General features: G+C 35.9%; 1 protein-coding gene across 2 annotated transcripts in view; it reads left to right on the forward strand.

Moving 5' to 3' along the window:
* The window catches only part of PDHX (pyruvate dehydrogenase complex component X), a 59,930-nt gene that overhangs the window by 16,011 nt on the left and 30,885 nt on the right, over window positions 1-13,034 (forward strand). For both annotated transcript variants that reach the window (XM_075502454.1, XM_075502455.1), the window contains exon 3: window positions 441-541. In XM_075502454.1, the coding sequence (XP_075358569.1) occupies window positions 441-541 (101 nt within the window). The remainder of the gene's footprint in view (window positions 1-440; window positions 542-13,034) is intronic.

A 13,034-nucleotide genomic window follows, 5' to 3' on the forward strand; every position in this document is an offset into this window, starting at 1 on the left:
TAGAGAACTGTGATACTTAGTTATAAGATGTTGTTGCCTGTGACCATTGCCTTAAAAAATTACAGTTTTAAATAGCTTGCTTTGACTTATGGCTAGCGATGAATGTGGAAGGCTCAAAATTTTATTCATGGTAGTGTTAGAGTGATGGTGTTGTGGAAATAAATTTCATTGTGTATAATTCCCCTTGGAAAACCTGCTGTAAACATCAGTATTTGTAATATGTTAATGTTCTGCTGCAGCAGTTTGTGTCTCTAAATCTTAGTGTTTTTATTTGGAAATGAAAGATACAATGCGATAAATAATGATGGGGTATCAATTAGCTATAGAATATATTAAAGAATGTAAAATGGCTGTATTATATGGATAAATGTCTTTCATGGTTAAATAGATCTGAAAGGAAGTTTAAGCTAAGTATTCTTAAGTTCTGTTATATTTTGCAGGTGAAACAGTGAACGCTGGAGATGCATTGTGTGAAATTGAAACGGACAAAGCGGTGATTACTATGGAATCAAGTGATGATGGCATATTGGCTAAAATACTGGTAGGGATTCTGCCTTTCTGAGTAAGATGATATAACTTCTCTTAAGACTGTTGTTTAGCATATTATCTCAAAAACTAGTTTAGATACCTAAATTTCCTTCTGCTCAGCTTTCAGAATAATGCATTTACTTGCATTCCCAGTGAGAAATAATTGCTCTATTTATTTCGTACATGTACCAGACTACTGGTACATGGTACATCATTCTATATATGTTTAATGGATTTTCAGTTAACCTGATTGAATTATGTTGTTTTGTATGTTTTGCACCTTACGAATTATGTATATGAACTAATGCAGTTTATGACATCTCTTAGTCTGAGTTATAGAAAAATGAGTTACAATCAGTTAGTTGGAATATGGAATTTTGGATGGTACTTTACCCAGGATGTGTGATCTCTCTGCTAGATTATCTTGTGCTGGCCATTGAAGATGGAACATTATACAAGATGAGCTGACCCAGAGGACAATTCTCAGAGTTATTAATTTCATGTATTCTTAAAATTAGATTGATTAGGCTTAATATAAAGAATGAGAACTGGGATGAATGTGAAGTTCTCCAAAACGATGTTCAGAGTATTTGTGTGTATGTGCATATATGAGAGATAATGCTCAGTTTGAGTTCCATGTTTATGTTTGGCTTTAAATCCTGTTCTGTACCAAGGTGGATGCAATAACAACTGGACTACAGAGATTAGGAAGAAGGACTTAGTTCTAACCCTGCATTGCTTAAGGTCTGCTTGCAAGTCCTGTGCTATTCTTTACATACTGTATTCTAAAAAGACAAGTCAAATTCTGTATCTTTTCTTTTCTCCTCCTCTTCTTTTCTAACATTTTTGAAAAATGTTTCTTATTTCAAAATGACCTGATGTTAATTCTTATCAGAATTTAGAAGGGTGGGGCTATAATTCTGAGGCCTTCTGTTGCTGCTTCTGTGGAAAAGTAACTATTACATTTTTCTGAAAGCTCACATTTGATGCTTAAAAATTAAGGGAGACTATATTTTTCTTGTCCATTAAATATGTACAATGGGAAATATATTTTAGAGTTTCTTATCTTTAGGGAGGGGAATGAAAGTTGTTATTAATTGTGTATAAAGACAGGGAAAGGATTTTCCCTCTTTTTCAATATTCACCGCTCTTCTAAAATTTTCCCAAAATAATATCCAAATCTGTGGAGTTCTCTTAGTTTAAGCCTTCACAGGATAAATGTCAGCTAGCCTCTAGCACTTACAACAAGAACACATATATTCTTTTTCCTTTTTGGAAATTGGGTAGATAAGCATGGATAATCTTAAATATGATTTTGCAGTGTATTTGCAGTTTAGTTAAGGTAAAACAACTTGCTCAATTACAACTGTAGAAAATCTAGTTGGGCAGTCAAATAGGCAGCTAAATGGGGAAACAAGGTTCTGCAGTATAATATTTCTCAGGTTTAATGCGTATACTGATATATAAAGAGCTTCTTAACACACTTAAACATCCTACCTATGAGCTACTGTTGCCAAGAAAAGTTATGAAACACTTTGTAATGTTTGAACCATAGGATACTGAAGAAATCTACTTGAATCACTGTGCAGCTTCTTAGCTTTTTTTGGTGGTAGATATGTTAAAATGAATATTAGTACTGTTATTTTAACTCTAAGAGTGTTTGACACTTTAGCTGTCTTGGAATGTAGTATGTCAGGTTTGGTTGTTCCAGGACTATTAATTTAGCTTGTATTCTTTCTGTCAAAGGATCCTTTGTGTGTTGAAGCATTGCTTAGTAGCTCAGGTTTCCAGCATTGTAGTGTTTGCCTTTCTCTGGCTTCTTACCCTTGCATACCACTCTGTAGATGCAACTGGTTGGCCAAGCAACTAAGTGCTATTGAACCTGGCATGAAATGAACACCATGCATCAGGCATGGATATTTGCCTTTACTTATGTGCAGCCCAGCATGATCTGGTGCATACAGGATGCATGACTATGCAGCTGTGTGGTGCCACTCTTTTACCACCATACTCTTATAGTGAATGTAGAGGGCTTTTGTCTTAGATGGGCTTCGTATTTAAATACTGTTGTAGCTTCAACTGCAAGTTTTCATACTTCAGCAGTGTACATCAGGGTTTCAACTTCTTCATTCAAGATACAAAGAATGTGCCATTAATGTTCATACGAAAAGTCTGGTTTTAAATGACTTGCACCTGTATTGTGTGGGAACTCAGTAACAGAAAGGACTAAATTTCAGTTCTCCAGGACAAAATTAATTTGTCTTTGATGCTTCCCTTTCAGTTCTTTGCCTTATTCCTTATATATCTTAAAAAAACCCCAACCATAAATGAAAGGCCGCAAAAAATGATGAAGTGGGAAAGTCCTAGAGGCAAAACTCCATCGCTTTGTACAGTCTTGATATAGCTTCACAGAAAATGGAAGAAATACAAGCAGCATGTTATTAAAGACTAAATTATACATAGAAATTGTGCTGATTGAATGGTTGACTTTCTGGCAATGCAGTAATGGTCTTTTGCTGTTCTTGTCTGTGGAAATCATTAATAAAGCTGTAATATACTTTTTGTTGCAAACCACATTTTCCAAATTTTCTTGGTGCTTATGGGCTAGTCTATGCCTCATTTGAAAGAAAAGAACACATATAAATTATACTCTATGTTCCTTCCCCTCACAAGACTCCATCCTTGTGGTTTGCTTGGGAGGACTAAAATTTTGTTTCTTCACTTCTTATGCTTTTCTCTCCCAAACTCCTCACTCTTTGAAATTTTCAGAACGGTTTCATTTCCATGCTGGTGGAGTGTTGCAGCTGTTTATTCTCTCCCTCCAGAATAATTAAACAATAGGGTGAATTGGAAGAACTTTGAATAAAATAAATAAAAAATGAGAAATTGTTCGCCATATGTGTAATAGATTATGAAACCCTTTGTCAAAATGTTTAGTTCAAATTGGTATGTTGAGAGAGAAGGGAGTGGAAAAAAAAGTAGAAATTGAGAAGTAGAATGTAACAAGATGAGTGGAATGAACTTGAAAGGGAAACTTCTTGGCTGAACAGAGGTGGTGGTTTAGAGTGAAAATACTGCAGTTACAGAATGCTCCACTAGGAGAACGGATCCAAGACTCCAGTGGAAAGCTGTATTGAACAAAATCCTTTTTGTGATAGGAAGAAGGGGAGAAAAACAAACCAACAAAAACCCCAAAACAGAACAACAACCAAAAAAACCCTCTTGCATCAACAGTAAGACCTGACTGAGAGGAGAGATCCAGCCTTCAATTTGAAACTTTAATTGACAAAAATTTTTATGGAGCTATTAAAAAAAAAAGAATTTACTATATAGGTTTTCATTAACTGAATGCTCATTAACATGAAGTAAGGAGACACTTCTTCGTTGACTTGTCTTCTCTTCACTGAGTTCCTTTATGTTCTATGGTAGAAATTTTTACCATTTTAAACTGGTAATATGAAGGGTAATACTCTTAAAATGGTTATTTTTGTTTTGCATGATCTGTTTAAAGGGTTATTAGCTCAATCTGCATACCAATTTTGTTAGTGTTTTCTTAAAACAATTCTTCAGAACCTGTTGATAATTGGAAAATATGAGTTCAAAATTAAATGTGAGATTCCTTTTAAGCTATAGAATCTTTCCCCTTCCTAACATATAGGGGTCCAATATCAGATTAGAAGTATTTTGTGGATAGCAATGCAACTGAAATGCAGGAAGAATTAATAAGAATTCCACTGTGTTTAGGGTGAAATGAAGTTAAAAGTATTTCTAGTTTTAGTATGCAAAGTTGTGTAAGCACAAAGCAATGATTTCTGGAAGCTTAAATTAAGATTTCAACTGATCCATACCTCTTCTGGGAAAAAAGTTGTTCTCTATCCATTTTAGCTCCATGTGATCATATCTTTTGATCAATAAATAACTGTAAGAAGTCTGAAACTTCTAACTCTACTCAGTACTCTAAATCCCTCTGTGGAGATTTCACTATTTCAGTCATGCTTCTGAGCGTGAATGCTTATCTTAACAACTTCATGGAGCTGTTGGACTTTTATCTGAAAGATGTGACTTTTCTTGTACTTCCACACTAAACAAAGTGTATCAGCTGCTGCCCTGCAAATGTTGCTTTATATACATGCACTTGTCAATAAGGAGACTATTTAAAGGTTAATGGCGTTCAGTCAAAATTGAAAAGGATTTATGAAGAGATACTATTGTCTGAAAAATGAAATAGGCATGAAATTTAAATGTCTATTTCCTTGATGTTTGCTTTGTTCCTTGATGTTTGCTATGTTCCATTGTTTCACTGTGTTTAATACAAATATTTCACAATCAAATTAAGTCTATGTGGAAAATGGGAAGAAGAATTAAAAATTGGGGGGGCTGGCTTTCCACAGAAATCTTATGCTGTTTCTGAAGGCTGTAGTTATTAAATTTTGTTGTGAACACAAGTGTTGCTAGTAAAATTTCCCCAGAAGATATTGCAGGTTTTGGTCTTAGCACTTAGCTATATTTGTAGTTCTAAAAAGGGTGGATATTGACTTAATTAGTTAACTGCAAAAACCTGGAAGAGAATACGGAAGATCATAGTGTGATCAGAATGGGTAAAAAGGGGTGAAATTTGGCAGTGTAAGGTGCAGAGTGAAGGAGCTATAGATAAGTAGGTTAGAAAAGGACAAGTCATTGACTACTGCAGCCTCCTCTACCAACAGCAGCTAAAATTTACCTAGACCACTTGCTGACAGAGACTCTTTACATGCTATGACATCATTCTGTATTTGCATTTAGAAAAAATATTTTCTCAGTCATCAAAAGTAAATAATTGTACAAAAGTAAACTGTCTTATTCTCTTGATGCAGTGGCCACAAATTGCAGCTAATAAATGGTTGTGATAAATAGAACAGTTATGTACTGGAAGACTCTTAACATATTTCTCCAAGGTATTCTCTTTTGCAAGTTTGAAAAAGCTTGAGTTCTTCAACCTCCAAAGGATTGTTTTCAAAATTCTCTTTTGTTCTGTTATAATCCTTCAGGCTGCTCTTAACAATTTGTCTTGGAAGTATGGTGCTCTAAACTGGGTTAGATATTCTATCTAAAGCCTCATCAGGACTTTATAGAGTGAAATACTTCTCAAGTATTTAATGGAACATTTCCCAAATGAAATATGCTATGCTTCTCTCGCCCTTCCTTTTTTACAGCAGTGTCTATATTGACTCATGTTTAGCTAGTAATCCTGTGTAATCTTGGAGCCTTTTCTGCTTAACTGAAACTGTTATTCTACTAACAGTCCTACAATCATTAAGAACTAAGATTGCACTCTGAAAGAAAATGCTGTTGAAGGCAAACTTTTATAATAAATACTATGTAATTTGGTCAGGGAGGTCTCATCTGGGGAATATCTACACAAGCGGTGTGGATTGCATAATTATATATAGGCATACTGGTATCAGTTGCAATCTAGCTATTTAGGAAACCACAGAATGGGCATAGGTACAAACTAGTTCCTGGAGCCATCGGTGTGCAAGAGAAAATTCTACCCTGCGCACAGTGAGACACATGTTTCTGCTGCTATTACAAAAGCTATTTGGGTTGCTATACTAGGTTGCCTATCTGCTACAGTTGCATTTTCTTACACCAGCATGTATTTGCATAGTTATCCTTTGCAAAAAAAGGAGAGTAGTTTTCTGTGTGGCAGCATTTAAGAAGTGATGGTCAGTTTAGTATCTTCCTTTTTTGTATAGGCAAAGGGAACATCCTCTGCAAAAATGAAAGCATCAAAATAGGTGGGGGGGGCTGGGTGGGGAAGAGAGGTGATTTAAGGTGGAACTCAGCTGCAAGTGAAGTCTGTCAGGTCTTACAAGAAATTGTCATTAGTGTTTAATTTCTATAGGATAACTTGCATTTTAAACACTAGTTTATATAAACAAGAGTTTTGTAAATCTCTTCTTTCTTTTAATTTATATTGCTAAATAGTAATTTTTCACAGATGTTCAGGTTTTTTGTAGCACCTTGAAACATCTAAGTTTTTGTCAGCTGTGGAGCAACACATCTAATAAGTTTTAGAGAATCTATTCTGCTATCCCAGGACAAAATCTCACATCAGACAGCTTTTCAAATGTGTTTTTAGTCTCCATATAGTTCTTTTAATAATTTCTGGGTGAGTAATGCTTTCACTATTTTTAATTCTCTCTTCAATTTTGAATGTTTATGAAAATTATTTTGCATCTAATAACCTTGACAAAAACTTGTGTAACCTTTTCATTTTTTTTATACCTATTCTGCATTTACAGATACTGCTTTGTTAGCTTATGTGAAGAGGAGATATGGGGATTGTCTCTGTCAAAAGTATTAAAGAATGATTCCCAGAGAGACATTAAGAAAAGAATAGCAGACTCCAATATTGATTTTTCAAGTTTCATTAATAGTAATTAATGATGATTACAAGTAGCATTAGTATTTCAGAAGCTGTGTTTTTCCTGTTTCCTGCCTTGTATTCCAAATGCATTCCAAATTCCAAAATTTCTTTGTGTGTGTTGCTGTTGTGGCACACTTCTCTGATAGATCAAAACCAAACTCTCCAGCAACTATGTGATATCAGTATCATGGAGAAGTGACGCTCAACCTTAGCCAAGATATCCACATCATCCAATAACAATCATATGCCAAGAGCTGAGTGTGAGAAGGAGATGCCAGGAGATGGAAATCTATAGAAACTATAATGTCTTTCAGATTAAGGGAATAGAGGCAGCTTTACTGGAGTAACACGAACATCTTATTATGCAAACCCAATCTTTAATGAATTCTTTTAATCCTCCTTTTTGGAATCTAGAAATGGTGCGCTTAAGTATTAGTACACAGAATAGATACACAAATAGGCTTTTATTCCAGTCTCCTAAAAAGTACAGAAGAAACCTGATGTTTTGGAAACTGAAATAGTAGGGGAGCAATAAAATCGGAAATCTTCTGATTGTTTTTTTTTTCCTAGCTCAAGTATGATCCTTAGTAGTCTTTCTGCAGTGTCCTGTGGATATTTCTGCACTATATTGGGTATTCAGTAGACATTTGTGTACATTTTATAATATTAAGCTGTCTCAGGTTTGTGGATGGGGAGATGATTTCTTACTGGAAAGACTGTCCTTCCAAAGGCCACTCAAAAGTTTCAGATGTGATGTAGTTGATGGGAAATTAAGAATATTTGATGCATCTGAGTTATCAGCATCTGGCTGAAGTTTACTCACTTCCTAAAAGAAATGAGGCAACAATTCTACGTTCTTTGATGCCAGCTATAATTCTGCACCATCTTGAATGAGTTCAGTATGGAATACTGAGTCAAATAAACACACTACCTGCCTAACACTTTGGTTTTTACCTTTAAAGGTAGAAGCTTCCTTAGATTAAATGAATTCAACTTCTGTACACTTCTTGTTTTTTCTTGACTGTATAATCTAAGTATGTATGGTTTAAGAAAGAGCAGGCTAACAGTACAATAGATACTGATGCATATAGTCCTTTTTGGTCTGAATAGGTCTTTTAATGATCACATCTGATTCAGTGTAAAATGTAGTAAAAAATAAAATGACTGAATGAAAGTATTAGAAGGGTAATTTCAGAATGATGATTATTCTTTCAGTAGAGTTGCTTCTTAAATTAACACTGACATTTTTGCCTGAAATACTTATTAGTTCAATTTGGACCAAAACCAGATGATGAATGATTGTTTAAGAACTGGATTTAATATCCATTACCATTTTCTCATTTGTGACCTAAATGAGAATTGGTATGAAGTGAAACTACTTTGTATAAAACTTCCACTGCAGAGTGAGCCAGTGTAAGTTCACTCCACCTTTCTTCCCAGTGTAGGAAATAAACATCTACTTTGGTGTATGTGTGTTAGTGACTAAAGCACTGTGCTGCAGTGGCAACAGCTCTGACAGAACTTTATTCCTCTGTGCACTTAATCTCCTCCAATTTTTTTTCTCCCTGCCATGGCTCACCTGTGCTTTGTTGGTTTGTCAGCAAAGCTAGGATCTTTTTGACTCTCATTGGCTATGTGTACACACAGTAATAGAAGTATTGTGAAGCTACTTATTTCACCTCTTTTTACATCTGAGATTCTGGGGTTCATTGAGATTTATGCGGATAGGTTTTCTGGTATTGAGAATTATGAAAATGTGGAAGTGACTCAAATCCAGGAGATGAAAAATTAAGCAAAATACTAACCATTTTTCTTTGTCTATTCTAGTTCTGATCTGCAAAGGCTGTGTGTTTAAAAACATGGTTTTAAAAAAAGTACATATGTACACTTTTAAAAAGTATAAACTCTGCAGTCATCTGGGCTGGAAACTTGTATTAGAAAGTAAGGAATGCTGGAGTTTTCACGTAACTGTCTTGGAGTGGTGAACATGAGAAAAAACACAATTGGCTTGCTCTGAAGAGTGAGAGTTGACAGCATTGAAGGCTTTGAATGCTCATATAATGCCAGGTTATAAACGAAGCCTAACTAATATAAGTGTTGTCTTATGTTTCTGAAGGCTCAACCATCCCTGTTGGATTTCTGCATGTGTTATCATAGCACCATTAAAGCACTCTGACACCAAGATGGTGGTAAGGACTTGACACCACAAGTATGTCACAGTGCTTCTTGGTCTATTCAGTTACAATATGTAGACTGCTTATAAAAATAAGTGTTCTGTCTTGTATGTGCAAGCCTTTGTAAAGGAAAGAGAACACATGGCAAAAAATTTGGTTTATTCTTATTTTGGGAAAAAAGTTAACTGCTGCATATTAATATGTTATGGGGAATATTTTGAACTTGGGGGACATACCTGTTTTGCATAATCATTGGTATGGATCAAACATCTGAGTACTATGCTGATAAGTTTTTCTAAATACCTTGTTGAGCGCTAACGATGGTAATGCTGTAAAATTATTAAGAGTGATTAACTTCAGTATTTTGTGTGTTTATAGCTTTGTTTGCTTTTGTTTTTCCCAGTTTTTGTGTTTCAGTGACTAGGTTAGGTAGGTTGTTTTTGTACGCGCTTCAAGCTGCTGTTTTATTTGATTATGAGTGGTAGTAACATTGCAATTATACATAGTTTTACAAATCTGTTTATTGATGGACCTTTCTGTGATAGGATCTTTCAGCCTTAGACAGATCAGTTCAGAACGCCAACCAAAAGTCCTGTCATCCCCAAGTACTTGAAAGTCATCTCAATAAAAATAAAATATGATAAAATCTTGATGGATTCTTCAGACTTTCTTCTCTCAAATGAAGCTTTTCAGAATATTAATGGAGAAGAATGCATCAAGAGATCAGAACAAGAACTATTGAACTAAATCTTAAACAATTTTTTCATGTAATAAATAGTCTTGAAGTATTACACTAGAATTTACCTCATGTTCATGGGGGGGGGAGAAGTGAACTGACAGAACTGTAAGTGTGAGATGTCTTAGAACATACTGAGAACAAGTTGCCTTTGCTTTTCCTTCTTAGGTCTAGTGTTGGCCCTTCTAGTGAGGGAACTGGGTAATCCTGTGAAATCTGATACATTGTCAGTGGAGTTAAGTGTGCAGACAACAATCTTATCTGAGTAATAATGTTCTAGTATTTGCATCTGCCTAGTGCAGTCTTTACTATTTACTATTCTCTTCTATTGGTTAGTTTTTAAGTGCCTAGAAAACCCAATTAAGGTAGTTAAGAACAGTGTGATTGATACCTGATGCTATGTATATTTTTATTTTGTCTGTCTGCCTTGGGGCTTTTCAAATGATAGTGATTTGCATTTTCTTGGGTAAAGTGTCAGCATTGCAGATGCCTTTGCCTCAAATGGAGCTGGTATGTATGTGCAATATGGCTTCATGGTGGAAATATTATGTCCATTTCCTTTGTTAGGAAATCAACTCTATTTGGGCTTGTTGCCGTGAAAAGCCGAAATCAGAACTCAATAGTCGGGATGACTATTAAGCAGGTATTCTTTATTGCAGCGCTGGGCAGCACTGGGGATCGCTCCGCCACAAGTGCTCTGCCAGGTTAGCGCAACACATCAGTTCATATACAGAAAAATCATACATATTCATCAGATTTCTTGAAAAGGGCAGTTTTATGGTGATGAGTTCCCGGAATTCATTTACATAGTCCAAGCATGCGCAGTAAAATTAGGGTTAGGGTCTTTTCACCCTCCCGGTGGTCTTCCATAGTCTTCCTTACGTTGTCCACTAGTTGAACTTTGGGCTTCCTTTGTCCATATATAGTCATTGAGTTAGCTCATCAGTCCTTCGGCCTCGGAATGTTACAAGGGGGTCGATTTAAGCTAGTTCTTTGGTGCTTATCTTTGGCACAATTGTCCTAAGTTCCTCTTATCAGTGATGTAATTAGGAAGCCTAACGAGCTTGCTCAAGGCCTGCTTAGTCCTATCAGGTAAGAAGTCACAGGAGATGTTCCACCATCCACTCTGCTCAGCAGGTAACCAAAACTATCTTTGCAGGGGAAGAGAACAAAAGAGAACAAGGATAAGCTAAAAAAAATGCAAGTCTATGTCTTAGTCAGGGACTGTCAGGGATTTAACCCTTTCATTCCCCCCTTTTCTTTTTGAGGGCTTGTAGCTTACTCGCTACAGTCCTCAATATACAGTTTTATTATGTCTGAAACGAAGCTTATTACAAAAGCTACAATAAAATCAATAAAATTACTATTTAAAATAGTAAGGCTCTTTAACTACGACTTTCAAATCCTTTTAGGCCTAAAAGGGTGTTATCCCTAATTATTTTATGTTTTCAAAATTCATAATATTTCATCCTTTTCTTCAAGGGTCTGAGTAAAATACCTTCCCGTTTCTACTTGATGCCTAATCTTTTTCCAATCACTTTACGTCTCTGCTGAATTTCGGTGACACCAAAGAAAACATTTAAGAAATACACAAACAAATATTCCTAAAATTGCCAAAGTAATTAATCCAATTAATAATTGTTTCAACCATCCAAAGTTGGGAAGCCAAGAAGTCAATTTATCCCATAAATCTCAAAGCCCCAATGAAGTATCATCCAAAGATACTTCCTGGAATATTTGTGTTTTCTCCCAGAGTGCATTTCAACTGGTCCTTTGCTTACCCATCCAACCGATGTATTTCTACTGGCATCCCACTTGGTAGGGCTATAGGTTTCTAACTGGGTTCTATTATAGAAATTAATATATGTCACGTTCAATCCCGTCAAGTTCCAAGTTCCTACTTCTACCACAGTCTTGTTGATCCAATAATCATTCCACCCATTCCTACAGGAACAGTTATGATATTTGTTATCGGGGGGACGGCACAGACAATTATTGGATTTGCCTTCCATAGGCAACTATTATTGCTAACTAGAATCTGGGTGCTATTATCTAGTATCTGCAGGTCAAATCTTGGTCTGATCTCATAGCTCAAATTATCATAACTACAATATCCTCCATCTTGTCTTTTCCAAAACTCAGGCCAAGTATTATTGTCACAATTCTAATGAGTTGACCCTATGCCATACAAAGGGAGTCTCATGTTACCTCTCGGTAGGGCAGTACAAATCCAACAATCCTTAGCCCCTACAGCATTCGCTATCATCTGAATCACATTATAATACAAGTTCTCTTTCCAAGCATCTACTGATAAGCTTAAAGTCAATAAAGTTATCATCGTAAGCGTAATTTCAAATCTCCAACACTTTCAATGGTCTATCGTGGTTCAGAAGCTTTCTTTACTCAGGAGTAATGGATCCAAGCTGTCTGCTCTTTAATCTTGATTGCAGTGAAAGTGGTTAGCAACACCTGATAAGGTCCATTCCACTTCTCCTCCAATGGGTCACCTGAAAAATTCTTCACATAAACCCAATCTCCAGGGCTAAATGGGTGGATTGGGTGATCTAACCCTTTTGCTCTGGTTCCCAAAACAGTCTTATTAATCTTTTCCCATTGTTTTCCTAAGGATATAACATAATTTTGTAAATAATAATTTCTCAGCTGATTCAAATCTTCCCCTTGATATTTGGCCTGATATGGCCTCCCATATAATATCTCAGAAGGGCTCAGATTTTCTTTGGCCCTAGGTTTTACACGTCTCCAAAGTAGTGCAATAGGTAGTGCTTGATAGGGTGTGTGTAATTGCCAATCGATTCCTAATAGCTTGCTGACCTGTTGCACTACTTCTGCACAAAAATGTGTACCCCTTATCTGATGAAATGACCGTAGGTACCCCGAATCGAGGTATTATTTCATTTAATAATACCTTAGTTACTTCTCTTGCTTTGTTTGTCCTACAAGGGAACGCCTCTGGCCATCCGGAAAAGGTGTCTGTAAGTACCAATAAGTATCTGTACCCCCCTTTTCTTGGAAGTTCAGAGAAATCAGTTTGCCAGTGGTGCCCTGGTACATTTCCTCTCCCAATACTTCCTAATTGTGCCCAGTTACCTGTATTGGGATTATTTTTCAAACATATTTCACATTGCTGAGTCACCTGTCGAACTGTAGTATACAAATTTCTCCCTAT

This window comes from Mycteria americana, chromosome 5, assembly GCF_035582795.1.
Source record: "Mycteria americana isolate JAX WOST 10 ecotype Jacksonville Zoo and Gardens chromosome 5, USCA_MyAme_1.0, whole genome shotgun sequence".
NCBI lineage: Eukaryota > Metazoa > Chordata > Aves > Ciconiiformes > Ciconiidae > Mycteria > Mycteria americana.